This window comes from Conger conger, chromosome 11, assembly GCF_963514075.1.
Source record: "Conger conger chromosome 11, fConCon1.1, whole genome shotgun sequence".
Classification (NCBI taxonomy): domain Eukaryota; kingdom Metazoa; phylum Chordata; class Actinopteri; order Anguilliformes; family Congridae; genus Conger; species Conger conger.
In genome coordinates, this window is record NC_083770.1 from 9596612 (window position 1) to 9614960 (window position 18349).

The 18349-nt window shown below is 41.1% G+C and overlaps 1 protein-coding gene across 1 annotated transcript in view; it reads right to left on the bottom strand.

Annotated features, from left to right (window-relative positions):
• The window catches only part of loxhd1b (lipoxygenase homology PLAT domains 1b), a 51228-nt gene that overhangs the window by 10202 nt on the left and 22677 nt on the right, over positions 1 to 18349 (bottom strand). Inside the window, exons 18-33 of the mRNA XM_061260532.1 lie at positions 18003 to 18163; positions 16146 to 16262; positions 15935 to 16010; positions 13857 to 14008; positions 11615 to 11748; positions 10596 to 10741; positions 10173 to 10277; positions 9685 to 9813; positions 6874 to 7038; positions 6158 to 6339; positions 5671 to 5787; positions 3914 to 4076; positions 3181 to 3335; positions 1367 to 1576; positions 1060 to 1171; positions 160 to 368 (exon numbers count right to left, since the gene is read on the bottom strand). Of these exons, the coding sequence (XP_061116516.1) occupies positions 160 to 368; positions 1060 to 1171; positions 1367 to 1576; positions 3181 to 3335; positions 3914 to 4076; positions 5671 to 5787; positions 6158 to 6339; positions 6874 to 7038; positions 9685 to 9813; positions 10173 to 10277; positions 10596 to 10741; positions 11615 to 11748; positions 13857 to 14008; positions 15935 to 16010; positions 16146 to 16262; positions 18003 to 18163 (2333 nt within the window). The remainder of the gene's footprint in view (positions 1 to 159; positions 369 to 1059; positions 1172 to 1366; positions 1577 to 3180; positions 3336 to 3913; positions 4077 to 5670; positions 5788 to 6157; positions 6340 to 6873; positions 7039 to 9684; positions 9814 to 10172; positions 10278 to 10595; positions 10742 to 11614; positions 11749 to 13856; positions 14009 to 15934; positions 16011 to 16145; positions 16263 to 18002; positions 18164 to 18349) is intronic.

Genomic DNA, 18349 nt, shown 5'->3' on the forward strand with positions numbered 1-18349 from the left:
TTCCCCCACTTACTTGAACCATTATTGATGCTTTTTCATCTTCATTAAAAATTATAATGACTATAATGAATGACTATAATAATCATATAAATCATAATCTCCCTTCCGCTATACGCAAACAGCTAGAGGAAAGCTTCCTCCATTCTCTACCACACTGACCTCCACTTTCTTGATCTCCCCAACGTCGGTGCCGTAGCACTGGAAGTTCTCCATGGTTCCGGCGCGGAAGCACTTCTTCCCGTCCGGCAGCTCCAGCCAGAGACGCTCGGTCTCCACCGGGCTGGGCCCGATGATGATGACGTAGACGCGGCTCGCCGTGCCGGCGTCCCGCTCCATCCCCGTGGACACAGTGATGTGGTACGGGATGGCTAGACAAATCACGGACGTCATCGATGAGTTATCCCGCGGGGCCGATGATCAGCCAGTACAGTGCATGTCAGTGGTCTACAACTCCACGGAGTGTCATGGAGGTTTGTGTATATGCTGGTTTTTATACAGTACTGAAGGGAGACATAAGCGCAGATATACTCTATAGCGTAGTTCAGTGTCAATAATAATGATATTAATGAGAGTGAAGACATAACTGGTTTCATATAAATCTGTGGTCTCAAACTCAGTGCCTGTGTGTCTGCTGGTTTTTATCCAGCCTCAGATCTTGATTATATAATATAATTATTTGTTGAGTTAGGCGGTAGATTTGCACATAATGTACTGTATATAAACTGTAATGTGTTATTTGAATTGTCTAAATAACAACTGTTACTTATATTATGTACTTAATGCAGTGCATACACATGGCTGAATGAGTGTTTGGAATCAATTAAGGCAGCATTAATTTGTTGGGTTGAAAACCTGCATACACATGGCCCACCGGGGCAATGAGTTTGAGACCAGTGGTTTTTGTGTTTTAATACTTATAACTGGCTCTGCATTTACAATTGAAGCATCAAACGCAATAGCTACAACAAGCTGACCGCTAACAGTGCTTGGGTTTTGAGGAAGTAGTGATTCCTGATGATGTTAAATATGTGTTGAAAAGTGCAGGCGCAGGATCAGTACTGGGGCCTTCCTCGATGACCTCCTCCTTCTTCTTCTTCTTCTTGTTCATGTTGTTGTCTAAACTCTTCATTGTCTTCTTTGCACTCAAGTTATTCCTATCTCCTTCATAACCCTTCAAAAAAAAAGAAGAAAGTTTTGAGTCAGTTCCCATTAAGAAGGACATCTGTGTTACGTTGGACGTCACTTGTCCAAGCTGAGGTTCAGATATTTCAGATATTTCTTGATGTTGAAATATGTTGAAACCTTGAGAAATCTGTTCATTACAAACAATCCAGACTGTACAGCAAAATGGCCCCCACCGCAATACCTTGACAAAGAAAATTCTCTCAATCCGTCGATCCTCCTTCTTTTTGGAGAGCCAGCGCTCACACAGGAACAGGTAAATCTCGTCCGTTTCCATGTCGACGATCTCCACCTGATCAAGGTACCAGTCGGCCCCGATCATGGTGTTGTCATGGCGAATCTTGATCTTGAAGATCTCGCCCAAGTCCACTGCTTCTATGCTGAATTTGTCCACCTGGGAGAAAGGAGCAGCTCTTTAGTTCAGCACTAGACGCTTACTTCAGACAATGCAAGATGAATGAAACAAAATCCCCACATGAAATAGAAATGTGTGTATGTTTTCCAAAACAACATTTACAGTCTCACTGTTTCATACTTTGAAAGGACAGCTACTACAGACAGGGCTTAAATTCCTAGGCCTGAGACACAATTATATTATTATTATATTCCTGAACCCATTACATTACATTGCATTAATCATGATTCCTCCTGTGTTATCCGCTTCCTTTAATGCAGCATTCCTTCGAGGCACCCCACTAGTGTAGAAATGTGGATTGGAAAAGGAACAGCACAGCTGCCGAACGGCTGCTCACTCTTGAGGCAGAGAGAGGGAGAGGGACTCCTCGAGTCAGAAGCCAATGAATGCCGTCCCAGCTTGACTCTGGCACCAAGAGAATTCATCCTCACACTGCAGCACACATAATCATTTTGCTGTTTTGCTATAGTCCGCCTTTTAGTCCCCAGTGTCCTGGTAAAATCATACGGAAATGGCATGCGTTTTTAAAATTGGCAGCTACGAGCCAGAGCCAGACTGTGAGGTTGAAAGGAGGGGGGAGAGTGAGAATCTGCCATTCCCACATGCACAGTAAAATATCCAGTGTTAATTCCAACAGGGACGGTACATTCAGTGACCACTTTATTAGGTAGACCTGTACACCAGCTTGTTAATGCAAACATTTACTCAGCCAACCATGTGGTAGCTAAATGCATACAAATATGCAGATGTGGTCAAGAGGTTCGGCTGTTTTTTAGTCCGAATGGGGAAGAAATGTGATCTAAGTGACTTTGACCTTGGAATGATTGTTGGTGCCAGACAGGGTGATTTGAGTATCTCAGAAACAGTCTGCAGAGAGTAGTGTGAAAAACAAAAAGCATCCAGTTATTAATGAGAGGTCAGAGGAGAAGGGCCAGACTGGTCAAATCCGACAGGAAGGTGACAGTAACGCAAATAACCAGAATTACAACAGTGGTATGCAGAAAAGAATCTCTGAACACACAACGTCAAACCTCTAAGTGAATAGGCTACAGCAGCAGAAGACATCAAAAAAATAAGTCTGATGAATACATAATACAGTGCTCCCTGAGTGTAAGTACTTGATTCAACACTGATTGTTTTGCTGTATAGAGTATGACGTCCTTCCAGTGAACACTTTAGAGCTTGACTTCACGACCACAGGATGTTGCTATCTCAGAGATCAGAATCTCCTGGAGCACACACTGTCTCTCTACAGGGGCAGTCAGACCTCAGAATTCATCAAGTGCCCCTTCTTGTACACGTGTAAGCAGTGACACAGTACCAGACTAGTTTAAAAGAAAAATGTGTTGTTAGAAAAGTTGTATTGATCAGTTCACATTTAATTGATAAGAACACAACCAAACCATCCTTTCTGACAATCTCATGACAGGCAAAGGTAGATTTGTCACAGACAAACACCAAACACATTCCAGCATTCTCAAGATAAAGGGAGCAGCAACGACTCAATGGTCAGCACATAGAGAATACTATCCAGTATTACATTTCTTCAAACAGAACACTGTGAGAAATATCATGAGACTTACCGCTCCTCTCTCGAACTTGTTTTTGTTGGTCTCTGACTTGCTGAGCTTGCGGTCCCCCGTGTCTCCCATATTTCCGTAGATGGTGAGGAACACGTTGGCATCGGTGCCGGCCCCTGACTCAGTGCCCGTTGTTACAGTCACCTTGTATGTGTGAGCTGAGTGGAAACACGTACGTTGTTTGTGTTTGTGCACGATAGTGGAGTTCAGTGTCAATAATAATGATATTAATGAGAGTGAACACATAACTGGTTGCTTTTAAACCAGTGGTCTAAAACTCAGTGCCATAGAGGGCTGTTTACATTGTTTAAAAGAATATATAATCAGATCAATTATTTGCTGAGTTAGGGAAGTAGGTTTGCACATAATGTGTATAAAGTCAAATGTATTATTTGTGTTGTCTAATTATCCACTGTTGCTTATATTCTATGCTTTACTACAGTTAAATACATATGGCTTAATGAGTAATTGGAATTAATTAAGGCAGCATTAATTGGTTGTAATGACCTGCACACATCCAGCCCTCCGTGGCAACAAGACCACTGACTTAAAGTTCAATTGAAAACTCGTTCACAGGGTAAAAGAAAAAGGTAAATCATGAACGTCTCGGACATTAAACATTTTGAAAAAAGTGATCATTTTCATCATGCATGGATCCAGTACATAACAGCCATTAGCTCAGATTTGCATAAAACGCATGAAAGCAGTAGCTCTGTGTATCGGCAGAGTGACCTACTCTCCAGGGCGTCCTCGACCTCCGTCTCCGTGTGCTTCAGGGTCCCGTCCCTCAGCAGCTTCTCCTGGATGATGTCGGACGGCACCAGCTCCCTCACCGTCTCCCCGTCATCCTCTGATTTCGCCAGCCACCGCTCGCAGGGGAAGATGGTGGTCTCAGACCCCTGTCAGACGAGACCAGAGGAGACCAGTTCACTCAGCAATGAGCATTAAACCCCTTTCAGAAGAGTGCAGAGGAGACCAGTTCACTCAGCAATGAGCGTCAAACCCCTTTCAGAAGAGTGCAGAGGAGAAGATGGTGGTTTCAGACCCTTTTCACAAGAGCACAGAGGTGACCAGTTCACTCAGCAATGTGCGTCAGACCCCTTGTGCAGAGGGGGAAGATGGTGCAGATGGTGGTGAGGAGACCAGTTCACTGAGCAATCTCAGGAAGAAAGTGTAGGCTGTAATATTCATATAATCATATAACATATAATGCTCAACTCAGATACAATGGCTTGCTTTTAACTGTTTTTGGTTCAATAAATGCAAGAACCCCATGCAAGAAATGCAATAAACCAGGAAACTGCTGCGAATGCACGTATGACAAAATATTTTTTGCTGTTCATCTTGATGTTAATTTGGCTTAGCAGAATCATTGAAATAGCCTCAGACAATGCTTATGCAATTTTCTTCTGTCTCCTGCTATTTTTCATTGTGTGACTGACTTAGTAAGCTCAAGGCACACTGGACTCTGATTGGCCTAACCACTCCACGTTATGTATTTGACACAATCAGTGTTGAATACACATTTAGGCTCAATTTTTGGCAGCTAGGGGTAAGTGGTGACAAGTCCAATTAAATCAGGAAATGCCAAAGAGGCACAGTTTATTCTGCATTTGGCACCGTGCTGCTTACACCAAAAAGTCCAAATCTAATTAGCCTCATATTGCTTAAATTTCCCTCAGGTTAAGTAAATAAAAATCTAATTTATTCTACAGAGGGCTGTATCAGTACTTATTTTCTAATTACATAAGCCCTTATTTAACCAGGGGGGTCAATTGAGAACAAATTATCATTTACGATGATGACCTGACATCCATAGCCCCTCAGCTATAATTAGCGGGAGCTAAGTGAGATACCTTATCTCCTCTAAATAATTTACGCACCAATTTGGGTTTGACTCTAGTAAACATCTGTCATTAGAGTTGCAATGAACTTCTTAATTAGAGCATATCCTGTTTTCCGTCGCTATATATTTGTAATCAATCATCTCCGAGCCTTTTCAGAATGGCAAGCATTTGGCTAGCGTTATTATTATTATTTGTTCTTTCATTGTTAATTTCATTAAAACATACAGCTCTAGTGGCTAGTGCGCAAAACGGGTTGTGTCATTGTGGTGGCAGAAGGGAAAGAGTAAGGTGTTGTCCACCAGGAGACGGATTATAATCACTGTAGCTGTGGCCACTTTCCTCATTATTAGGCTATAAAAGAGGCCTGGGCTCCTCCAGTTAAGACAGTTTGGGTTTGGGAGACGGTTCAATGTCCTTCTGCATGAGTTGAGTTTTGGGCGAGTATTTTTGTGATTTCTTCTCTGTTTGGGTTGCCAGTTTTGCACCGTTTTGTTTTTATTAACTTTTGTTATATTTTTGGACAAATAAAGGGCCAATAATAAGCCAACCCTTCCTTTGAGTTTCTCTGTCTGTTCACCACATGGCATTGGCCACCCCCAGCCCTGCATTGATGTTTCCTGACCCGGGGCAGTAGAATATGCAGTACCTTCCCCTTTCTCAGAAGCCTTCTAATTTCCACTCGGTCCAGATGCCAGCCGGGATTCGTGCCCTGGTTGTCGTGTCCAATTCGGATCTTTTCTATCACATCGCCCACATCTGCCAGCTGGAGACAACACAGGCATATGTTACAAAAGGCCCAACTGTAACTTTATACGTACACTTTATACTCACGTCTAGTCTTCAACCAATATGTTTTCAGAAATTTCAAAATACTACAAATTAAGTTAACCTGAGTTTTTATTTAAATTCTTTACCCTGAATTTTTTAACCTGAGAATCAATAATGAGCTGCCTGTCACTGAGTTGAACTAAAACTACCTAAGAATCTAGGAAAACTGTGTTTGTTCTTATATTATAATAGCTAATGGGTTTTGTTCTCATGAATTAATGTTTTTATTATGGTTTAAGAAAGTCCACACATTAATATTGTAATTTATGGTTTAACTGTGTTTCAAGGTGTAAGCATTCATTCACCTCCACAATGAACTTGTCTTCAGAGTTTCTCTCGAAAAACAGACGCCTCTCCCGTTTGTTCACACACAGATACTTCTGCTGGGTGCAGAATCCCTTCCGTCCGTAAAGCACTATGAACACGTCCGCGTCGGTCCCAGCGCCGAAGATATCACTCGTAACCGTGGTAATCTCATAAGGTACAACTGCAAGAATAAGCCAAAGGTTCTTTTCATTTCATTTCTTCAAACTTTTGAAAGCATAGATTGGCGAGTTATGCAAAGCCTATGACAGGCATCAGAAGTAGAAGCTACCAAGCGACACCTAAACATTATTGAGGCATGAAAGAAGAGATAGGAGAGCTTCCAAAACAAGGTCAGAAACCTACGTAAAGCTAAAGAGATCTCAATCAAATATGTCTGATTCTGTCAGGAACGGGCTTGGCCATCAACATTTTAGTGAGTGATTTAAATATTAACATATGGCGGTTCTTAAATGCATCCCATGTGAAAATATAGTGTACTTAGCATACTTGATATAAAATTTGATATAAATGTATACTTCCAGTATTCTAAAGTATAAAATTTTGTACCAAAGGACTATGTCGTCAGCATCCAATTCATCACATGGGAAGGAAGCAGGCCCGAATATGAGCCCATTTTAGCTCTACGAAAGCTAATATACCTTATAGTATTATGGTTCAGATTTGGTACAGGGGTAAGGGGGGAGGGGGGTCTCACATGGGGTATACAGCTCAGTCTGCAGATCAGCAGGGTACAGGTCTCTGACAATCAGCCCGTCGTCCTCCGCCTTGTCCAGCCAACGGCCGCAGGGGAAGCGCAGTTTCTCCCCCATGGAGGGGGCATCGATCTCCACCCAGTCCAGAAACCAGCCAGAGGATCCCCCTTAAACGGAGTAAGTGAGTAAGGTATGGTTAATCAGCTAAGGGGTAAGGTACGGTTAATCAGCTAAGGGGTAAGGTACGGTTAATCAGGGTAAGGGGTAAGGTACGGTTAATCAGGGTAACAGGTAATGTACAGTTAATCAGAGTAAGGGGTAAGGTATGGTTAATCAGGGTAAGGGGCAGTTAATCAGGGTAAAGGGTAATGCACGGTTAATTAGAGTAAGGGGTAAGGTATGGTTAATCAGGGTAAGGGGTAAGGGGTAAGGTATGGTTAATCAGAGTAAGGGGTAAGGGGTAAGGTATGGTTAATCAGGGTGAGGGCCGGTTAATCTGGGTAAGGGGTAAGGTAAGTTAATCAGAGGTCTCATGAAAGGGAGAAAAGTGAGGGGTCCCAGCAGGAAGATTGAATAGCCAAGCCATGGTCCTGGACAGCCACAAGCTCTGCTGGTTTTTGTTTTCATCTTAAAATCACCCAATTCAGACCTAAGTAATCAGGTGAGGTGAGTTAACTGAGCTAATTATCTGCTCTAATTGATCTATAAGTCCAGAGTAACAACGAAGAACAGGCTTTGCAGCACCAAGCCTGTCCCCCTGCCTGACAGTGCCACCCATAATAGTTCCTGCCATCCCTCTACATGACCGGAGTCATCTCCACTTGGACTTAATTCATTCGGATCGGACATGTATGAACTACAATTCCTCTGTTTATATTTACAACATTTGTAGAACAAACCAGTGTCAACCAGGGGCAGGTGGGTTCCCCCACTGAGTCAGGTACTGCTCAAGGTTTCTTCCTGTTAGCCAGGGAGTTTTTTCTTTTTTCACTGTTGACCTAGACCAGGGGTCGGCAACCCTGGTCCTGGAGAGCCGCAGGGTGTGCTGGCTTTTGTCTCCACCTTAAAATAAGCAACCGATTCAGATCCAAGAAACCAGGGCCCTCATTTATAAACGTTGCGTATGCACAAAAGAATGCGTACGCCACTTTCTAAGCAAACTTTGGCATTTATAAAAAACGAACTTGACAGGAAAATGTGCGGTCCTCCACGGAAACTCTGACCCATGCGTATGCACATTAACGGGAGAAATGAGAAACTGCGACTCCGATGGCAATGGGATGAAACGCGAGAAATGGTGTGAAATTGATACCACGGTGTAAAATAAATTGAAATATTACCTCTCACGTATCATATATGAAGAGTTAATTTGCAAAAACGGATAAAAGCCTCTCCTACAACGAATAAACAAACAGCTGTTTGATTGATGTTCCCTGGAGTGCCCAAAAAATATGATTTAGGATGATAAATATAAACGGAGATGTTGTTGTAAAAGAATCCCTCAAATATGTAGACGAATTGTTAAACAATACTTCATGTTATTAAATGTATTCTCATAAATAATATGGTGAACAGTTGGACAAATTACGCTGCACTGATGCCGTTTACAATGCGTCAGTCGGGCAGATAGGAGTGCATAGTTTCATATATTGTTATCATATTCATATATTATGTTTTATAATGTGTTTATTGTTATGGATTTTTGTTCGTTTTGTCTCTTAATTTTGTAACTGTCATTTACAATCAATCAGGATAATTCCCACACCTGTAGCTTTTCAGAGGCAATCAAATGGCTGAAATCCCTTTTCTTGGCCTTCTTTTCAGTGTTTGCCATTGTCGTCTTTGTGAAATGCATATTCATTAGGGGTGTTTCACTGCCTATTTATAGGCAACTGTGGGCGGGACATGAAGCTGGCAAAGGTACGCCACATTTAGAGTTGATTGTGACTTATAAAGGAAAACTGGCATGGGACGTGCGTGTGCACTGTTTTATAAATCAGAATATTTTTGTGTGTACGCCCGTCCTGGGTTTCATGCGTACGCAGCCTTTTGACGTGAATCCTACGCACAGTTTTATAAATGAGGCCCCAGGTGAGGTGAGTTAACTGTGTAATCAACGGCTTTCATTGATCAATTAATGCCAAGTAACAACGAAAGCCAGCACACCCTGCGGCTCTCCAGGACCAGGGTTGCCGACCCCTGACCTAGACATACTCTTTGCTTTGTGACAAAGCCTCTGAGTTAAAAGCGCTGAACAAATAAAGATTGATTGATTGATTGATTGATTGATTGATTGATTGATTGATTGATTGAAAACCAGCAGAGCCTGTGGCTCTCCTGGACCAGGGTTGCAGACTGTTGGCCCAAGCAGATGCCATGCCATTAATCTCCTCCTCCGATCTTTATTTCCAAATTGTGTTCATATCAATAGTGATTAGGCTGTTTATCAGCCTTTGTCAGCATTTTCGGCATGTTGATGAATATTCCTGGCCTTCAGTCTCCTCACTCTAAACTAATGGGTCTGCTCTGTAATGTACTTCAAGTTTGCTTTTGCACAAAGTATAATCTCTTAATGCATGGCTAATGCATGTCTGAAAATATCTTGCAATTACTTGTATACAGCCTTGAGTCTCACAGATCTTTCCAACATTTAGCGAGTGCTTTGGATAGATTTAATGCACAGGGTTATATGCTTGCCATTGTAGATCATTTGGAATCACAGACATACTGTATATACAAGCTGAACTCAGACTGAACTATGCCTGAACTATTCCATGTGTTTGTGTGGACCGATCTATGAACTGCCAGCTCACCTGAGTTGTCATGTCCGATGCGTAATTTGTTCAATGTACCAATGTCCACCGCCTCCACTGTGAACTCATCGATCATCGCCTGCTCAAACTTATTCTTGTGTGACTTGCAGGCCCTCAGGTTTATTATTCCTATAGGGAGGGGGTTTTCAAAGACAAATCTCACTGAGAGGAATCTAAGACATTTATAAAAAAAATATTAGTCTTTGCAAATATGTCATGCTGTCCTACAACCACAGGGTTCAGATTTGTAATGTTAAAAGGTAGAAATTATTATACATTGATTTACCCAATTACTAAATTAGTAAATGCTGTTTTAGATTATGCAGAACTAAAATTAAACTAAATAATAAATTCACAAAATAAGAGAGCAAATATTAATATTTTACAAATTGCTTTCTTCACTTGATCAATCATTGAGAAAATAAATCTCAATACCTCATTTTTCATTTTTGTATTGCTATATTCCATACCTCTTGCTTATACCATACCTGTGTCATCATTTTCTCCAAAGAGAACAGCAAACACATTGGCATCTGTTCCAGAATATTTCTTATCACCTGTCTTAATTCTGAGTGAATAGGTTCGTGACATGGCTGTAAAAATGGGAAATAATCACAACTTACAATTATATGCAATATATGGAAATAAAGTGCACAAATGTATGGTTACCTCTTTGAAATTAAAAAACAGAAATACTGTAAAATGTAATTTTGAAAGTATGTATTTATAAACTATATTCTCTAAGTGACTAAAACCAAACAAACTGTTCCTTTGGTTTCCATGGTTGTGAAATGGTGGACCATGGATGTGAAATGGTGGACCATGGTTGTAAAATGGTGGACCATGGTTGTAAAATGGCGGACCATGGTTGTAAAATGGCGGACCTGCCCTGTCTGCCACCCCTTTCTCACCCTTCTGCTCCAGCCCCAGTGTGGCACTTGTGCCCTCCTCGTCGTCGTCTTTCTTCATGAAGGCCTCATCCACTGGGACCAGCTCCCTGGCGATCTGGCCATCGTCCTCATCGACAGCCAGCCAGCGCTGGCAGGGAAAGTAATAACTACACAGGGGAAGAGTCACAGCCATTTAACTCTAATAATCTTTTACTGTGCATATGCGTGGCATAATGCTTTAAGACCGTAGTCTTCACTCCTGGTCCTGGTGCTGGAGAGTCGCTGGGCACTTTATGCATGTTATTGAAGTGACAACTGAAAATGACATTATGTTTCCAACAGTGTATAGTTTGTTAGGCTTGCATAAAACAACACTCCATTTTTTCATCTACATAATGAAACCATTGCTTTTTCAATAAGACTGTTCCACTTCGAAAAAACTGTTCTTAAGATTTTACGCCAAAAAAGGTCAACGTTTTACGACAAAATAATTGTTTTATGATGCCTACGTTAAATAAAGGACTTCCAAGGAATCTCTCGTCTCAGTGAATATTTCCGAGGAAGACAGTGAAAACGCCTTTGACTAGATAGAGGGCATTTTCAGTGACGTGACCCCATTTTACATAAGGTGAGCAACATAGTACATTCTCAAACTATTGTATTATTCAGTAAGCGTATAAATAAGGAGCCAGCCTGCTTTTGAATAATAAATAGCATGTGTCTGTATTTATTTATCATAAGGCTATTATGGTCCTAAGGTCCTCACATTTGAAATTTATTCTCCAGCATAGCAGTCGGTCATATCTGTTGATTTGTTTCTGACCACAGATATGCTGTTCTCCAAGTTTGATGCAAAACTGTGATCCATGGGAACCTTATTGATTATAAAATGTGTTTTATAAAGTCTTATCTTGTGTTCAAAAAATATATATATAATTCCTGTGAAGAAAAGCTACTGGGCCTAAATTCTCTGAACATCTAGAACCCCCATCACTCTGATTCCCTCTTATCTGCTATCTCCCTGTTCCAGGGATACTCACATGGTGTCATCCTTGCCATCCACAATCTCCACGCGATCCAGAAACCAGGCTGACTGGGCCTGCGAGTTGTCATGCCGAATTCTCAGCTTCTTCAATGTGCCCAGGTCAACTGCAGTGAGGGTGAAAATGTCCTCCTGCACGTTGCACCAAAACAATGGGAAGTAAGTCTCCAAACAACAAGCACTCCTTCAAACTGTCATCTACTCTTGTCAGCCACATTATATATACACAAGGCTCATCATTGTTGGTATTAACCGATTTCCCCTGAACAATTCCCGGATTTTTAAAAAAGGACAGTTCAGATTAAATGATTTCCACCTGAATTTTTGATTTTCTTATTGACGTTTCTCCACCATTTAAATGTTTTTGGAATTAAACTCTATTATGGATTTGGTTCTCCGGACCATTGCCATTGTTGGCAAATGAGGATGTGCAGCTTTAAGAGTGGGAATCACGGGGATTGTTGTTTTGTTTCTGTTTTTGAGTGTTCCGATTGGTCCATGTGTGTTTGTGAGGCCGCTGGGAATGGCTGTGTGTGAGTGAGTGGAGTTTTTGGTTGTTGTGTGTGCATTTTGAAAGAGAGCATGGTCGCAGAGAAAACCCGGTAGTACAAGGGAGTTTCTTCGGTGCATTAAAGGAAAATTATACCAATTTTAGCCTGATTCATGTACATAGAATTGCTAGTTTTATTGTTTTTGCTGTTAAAAAGGATTCAACGCATTCTGGCCATGTGGCTTAAGGGATTAAACAGGCTTCCTTAATAATTTGTATTAGAATGACTTAATCATTATTACGGCAATGTTTGGCCTATTTCTTGTACATGGCACTGTGCAAACATCATTTCATGTGCAATTTAAATAGCAGGTACAACAAATCCAATCTTCTGGAATGTGCACTATGATTGTTCCATTAACCAAAAAATCCCCCAAATCATTGTTCCACAAAAAGTCTCCCCAAAATGTATAAAATAAAAAATAAAAAATGATGAGCCTTATATACACATTATATGCATCTATACACAGAACATCTGAGTCTTGTTTAATAACAGCGGAGTCCTGTGAGCTCAAAATTGGTCAGGTACAATACTTTCCTTTAACACTCAGAGAACTAAGAATATTTTGCCTGAATTTTATAACACACAGCCAACACATAATGTGTTTCAAGGCTTTTTTATTCATATTTCAGTCACCCCAAGGTCTTAGCATGAGAAAACAACCTAAAAAGACATCACACATCACAGAAAAAGATACAATATTTATATAATTATATGCAGAAATTGAAAAACAAAAAACAATGCTTTGCATTGGTAGACTTATGGTAAACCGCACCCCCATTTACAAACCTAAAGGACTGGCTTGCTTTATGAGGAAAAAAACGTGATAGTGTAAAAATCGGCTCCGCAAGAATCTTAGCTTAGCATGATTTTCACGGATTGAAAATGCATTAAGAAACAATGGTTTTAGTAAAGTTTGATTAGGAGAGTATTAGGAGGGCATTAATGCCATCGGCAACCCGACAGGTCTCAGTGGGTTAAACCAATCATTGATTTCAACCTTTTCTTTCATTTTTATTGAGTAGTTGACTGGAGTAGGGTGGGGAGTGGATCCGGTTTTTGCATTCATTCTTTTTTTCACAGTGCAATTTTCAATCAGTACGAAAACAGGTTGAGATAGATGATTCGTTCAAAGGAAAGTTTTGTGTAATTTTGAGCTCAGGACATGCCATAGTATTATAAGCCTTCTTTCATGTAGATGCGCCAAATCATGCAATGAATTGGACAACCTGTATCAACCTTTTAAATACATACCTAATTATAGCTATTATTCCTTGCCTTTGGAACACCATTTGTTTAATAATATATATTTTTTAAACTAATATGTTTTTGATGCATTTCCAATTTTATGAAATGTGATAAGTTGTTTTGAAAGCAATAACCTGTGCAGATTATTGTGCCACTGAACAGGGTTTGTTAATACTAGACACTATGAGTTCAAACAACAAATTGAGGGTGAATAATTCAAGAATTGCTTTCATTGTATACGGTCACACAAGCATAGCATTAATGTTCCTGTATGAATGATTGATGTGGTAACATTAACAGATGAGTAAAAGTATACCCGTATGACTATCATGATCAGGTTCTCCTGGGCCCAGACACAGGAACCTGGCAGCCCTGACTGTGCTATAGTAATTATTCACACAGCTACCGGGCGGAAGTGCACGTAACCCGACCACACTCTACCTGTCCATTTTCAAACTTATTGAGCTGGTTGGACTTCCTCAACCAGCGCTCTCCCGTGTCTCCGTTTTCTCCATAAATATTAATATAAACGTTGGCGTCGGATCCAGCTCCCCACACTCGTCCCGTGTAGACGTAAACTTCATATGTGTTTACTGGGGGGGGGGGGGGCATAAAAAATGCACACACATTATGTCATTGCAAAGTTTGTGTTAAAGGCCTGCTAAATGCCTGATAAACCATCATCACGACTATTTTTCCACAATTTCTTTCAAATTGTAACCTTTTAATTATTTCAGTGATGTAATAAGTAAAGCAGCCAAGTTGCAAATGTTGTGGTTAACAACAAAATGAGAAATGAGCGGCTTGTAGCGTAGTGGTTAAGGTAAATGACTGGGACACGCAAGGTCAGTGGTTCTAATCCCGGTCTAGCCACAATAAGATCCGCACAGCCGTTGGGCCCTTGAGCAAGGCCCTTAACCCTGCATTGCTCCAGGGGAGGATTGTCTCCTGCTTAGTCTAATCAACTGTACGTCGCTCTGGATAAGAGCGTCTGCCAAATGCCAATAATGTAATGTAATGTAATGTAAAATGAGAAACGCTGCACAAAATGTAAAGGCTTGACAGTTTGTGCGGCATTGTTTGGGCCACAGTTCCGATGTTACATTACATTACATTGCAGTTATTTAGCAGACGCTCTTGTCCAGAGCGACGTATAATACAGTGCAATTCAGAACCAGGGACAAGTGCGTTGAAGACCCTAGAGGAAAGTACAGTTCCAAGTCCTAGAGTGATCACATCGATAAAACTTGAACCCTTGAAGAATAAATCAACTTTCCAACAAGCATACCATGGTTGGCAGCTGGAATACCCTGATTACTAAAATAATTATACACAACTGCAAATAAGCTAATTATAGCAGTGAGGCAGGGAGGGAAAGGTCTGAAGAGGTGAGTTTTCAATCAGCACATGAAAGTGGTCAAAGTTTATTTGGAAAACTTTATTTGGAAAGGCAAACGTCCCAGAATTACACTAGAAACCGTGCAATGTGAAAAGTCAACTGGAGGGCTGCCCCTCCCTAATTTTATTTTTGGTCTTTTATCTTATGCCTAGTTTCACCATTCACTCACACACTCATACACTCATACCTACGGCAATTTAAACTCTCCAATCAGCCTAACATGCATGTCTTTGGACTGTGGGAGGAAACCAGATTCCGGAGGAAACCCACGCAGACACGGGGAGAACATGCAAACTCCGCACAGAGAGGCCCCGGCCGACGGGGATTCGAACCCAGGACCTCCTTGCTGTGAGGCGGCAGTGCTACCCACTGCACCATCCGTGCCGCCCAGTAAGATTTCATTTCAACCCTAATTTGACACACCTGATTCTGTTAATTAGCAGCCCCTCTAGAGGCGTGCATTGTTAGGGTTGTAATGAAAGCCTACAGGACAGTAGGTCTCCAAGAACAGATCTAACACTTTCTGTCTTATTTTTAATATTTTACTTTTCTTTTCATAAAAAAGCCTAACTAGGGACGGGAGTTGGAAACTAGCAATAGCTATAATCTCTGTATGCAGAACATCAGCTACATGAGCCTGGGGTAAACTGGCAGTAATGATGCTATGTCTCTTGGCATTGTCCCTACTCAAATAAACATCCGTCCATCCATCCATCCATTATCTTAACCTGCTTATCCTGAACAGGGTCGCAGGGGGCAGGAGTCTATCCCAGCATACATTGGGTGAAAGGCAGGAATACACCCTGGACAGGGCACACACACCATTCACTCACACACTCATACCTATGGGCAATTTAGACTCTCCAATCAGCCTAACCTGCATGTCTTTGGACTGTGGGAGGAAACCGGAGTACCCAGAGGAAACCCACGCAAACACGGGGAGAACATGCAAACTCCACACAGCGAGGCCCCGGCCAACCGGGATTCGCACCCAGGACCTCCTTGCGGTGAGGCGGCAGAGCTACCCACTGCACCATCCGTGCTGCCCACATCAAATAAACATTAAATTAAAAAATAAATAACACGTTTGGGCAGCCCTTGCTCTAGAGTAGTCCCTCACCTTCCAGCTCTTCGTTGTCCTCAGGGAGAAGCTCCACCACCAGCTCGCTGTCCTCCTCATCTCGGGCCAGCCAGCGCTGGCAGGGGAAGGCGTACATCAGCACGATGGGCTGCGGCTGGTCCGAGGCCTCGTCCTCCTCCTCTTCCTCGCCCTTCTTCTTTTTCTTCTTCTTCTTGTCCTTTTTGTCCTCCTTCTTTGGCTCCTTCGGGACCATGCCCATGATCAAGTGCTTGATGCAGACCGACTCCAGGAACCAGCCGCTGCCCAGGCCTGCCCCGTCGTGCCCGATCCGGATCTTGAAGATCTTGCCCACGTCTTTGACCTCTATCTGTGACGTTCATGTTTTGGGGTTTTGATAATGATAAAAAGAAAACACATCAATGTACAGTGAATGGTCACCCTTGTTGTGAGCAAACACTAGTTTAACCCCAGGATGTCCTGTTTATTTTTTATTTAAACAATTGTTTTTGTTTCTATTATGTTTTATTTTTGTATAGCCTAAACCTAGTAGTGAAAGGGTTGACTATTATGTAAATAGAGTAGGTATAATAAGCTAAAGCTTTAGCCTACACTTTTTCGGTCAATATCGTTAGTTATTGGGGTGTCTCGGTGGTGCAGCCTGTTGAGCACCATCCATGTACTCATCACGAGTCACAACCTTAGCGGTTTGAATCCAGCTGTCTGACATTTGCCGCATGTCTTCCCCACTCTCTACACTTTCTATCCAATAAAGCTGAAAAAGCATTAAAAAATATATGTATATTGTTATTCATTATTTCTCTGTGCATTCATTCTGTAAAAATTGTTAATAAGGACCGAAATAAATTACTACTACTACTACTACAACTACTACTATTGTTTATTTGGTTGTTTGGTTCCATCAGCTGTTGCCAAGGCAACCTGTAATGTCATGTTTATGCATTAGTGGTAAACTGCATTCATGGGGGATAAAAGAACCCTGCTTCTTTATTCTGGTCAGTGAGATGTTTTCTCAAATATTCGCAGGGTGCTATTATGTCCACACTATGAACAAGAACCCGACTCGAAAGCATATAATATATCACTTGTACACTGCTCCTTCTGAACGTTCAGAAGCTGGGTGCTTAGCATGGCTCCAGTCTTGGACTCAATTATTATTATTTTTTATATACCTTGTTTTTGGTAAAATTAAAAAATAATGAATTAAACTTCTGCTTCTGAATATTGAAAAAAATATTACAAAGAGCACACTGTCTAGCAGTTTTATAAGAAAATCAACTGTTAAGTTGTTCCAAATATATTGGGGAACAATTAATCTGCAGATTTGCTTGCTCCTGGCTCTGCAGGCAATCCCAGACAGCCTTGATCAAGTTTGTATCTGAAAAGTGGTCTATTATGATATGTTACTTTTTTTAATGAAATACAAAAAAATCAGTATACCATTATATTTTGGGGAAAATACATTATTTTCTACTGACACATGAGTGCAGAAAAAATAAACATATATGACTAAATTCATATGATTTATGTAAAAGACAAAGGATTTTCCTCTTCGGAGAACAAATTACATTTTACAGCGATATCTATTAATACCGGATTAGTATGAGTTTAAGACCTCGGAGTTTGACTGAAAAACAGTAGGTAATTTGGGTTGGAATTTTTACTCTTCCTATCTGCAAAAATATGGACATAGAAGATTCATGCAGGAATCACAGGAATAACAATGAATTAAAATCATAAGGTTAATGGGTATTAATTAACGTACAATTAACTATTACAGTAATTACAGGATGCACTGGGGTAAGACTAGTCCTCTGGAAATAAGGCTTATGTCAATATTGCTCACATAAAGGATGGTCTGAGGTAACAGAATAGGCTGATGCCATTATTTATTTTTTGCAATTTAGTTGCAAATGAGTTCACTATTTCTTCTTCTAAACAATAATTCAACTCGAGTGAATGAATTCAGCTCTGTTGTTATATAACCAGATGCTTGGCTCCAATACATAATTCCACCCTATTACGATTCAGTGCAGGGAGAACTAATTATCTCACCCCAGGAATCGAGCCTAATTAAGAGGATGGCTACCTTGAATATCTCAGTGGTTCCTCTCTCAAAGTTATTTGATCGGCTCTTCAGGGTGGTCACATCGGTTTTTCCGAGGTCCCCGTAAATCTGGATGAAAATGTTGGCGTTGGTGCCCGCTGCGCGCACATCGCCGGTGACAACCGTGACCTCATAATTCACCACTGGAACATCAGAGGAAGACACCATTACAGGAACTCCATAAATGAAGTGAGTTTGTGTTTATGTTGACTTCCAATATCCAATATGTTAAATATTTTATTTAAAAATTCACTTTTACAAGTTTTCTGAAACGCTGCTATTAATTAACTTTCAGTTATGAATTTGTAACATACTACATACGCTCAGTG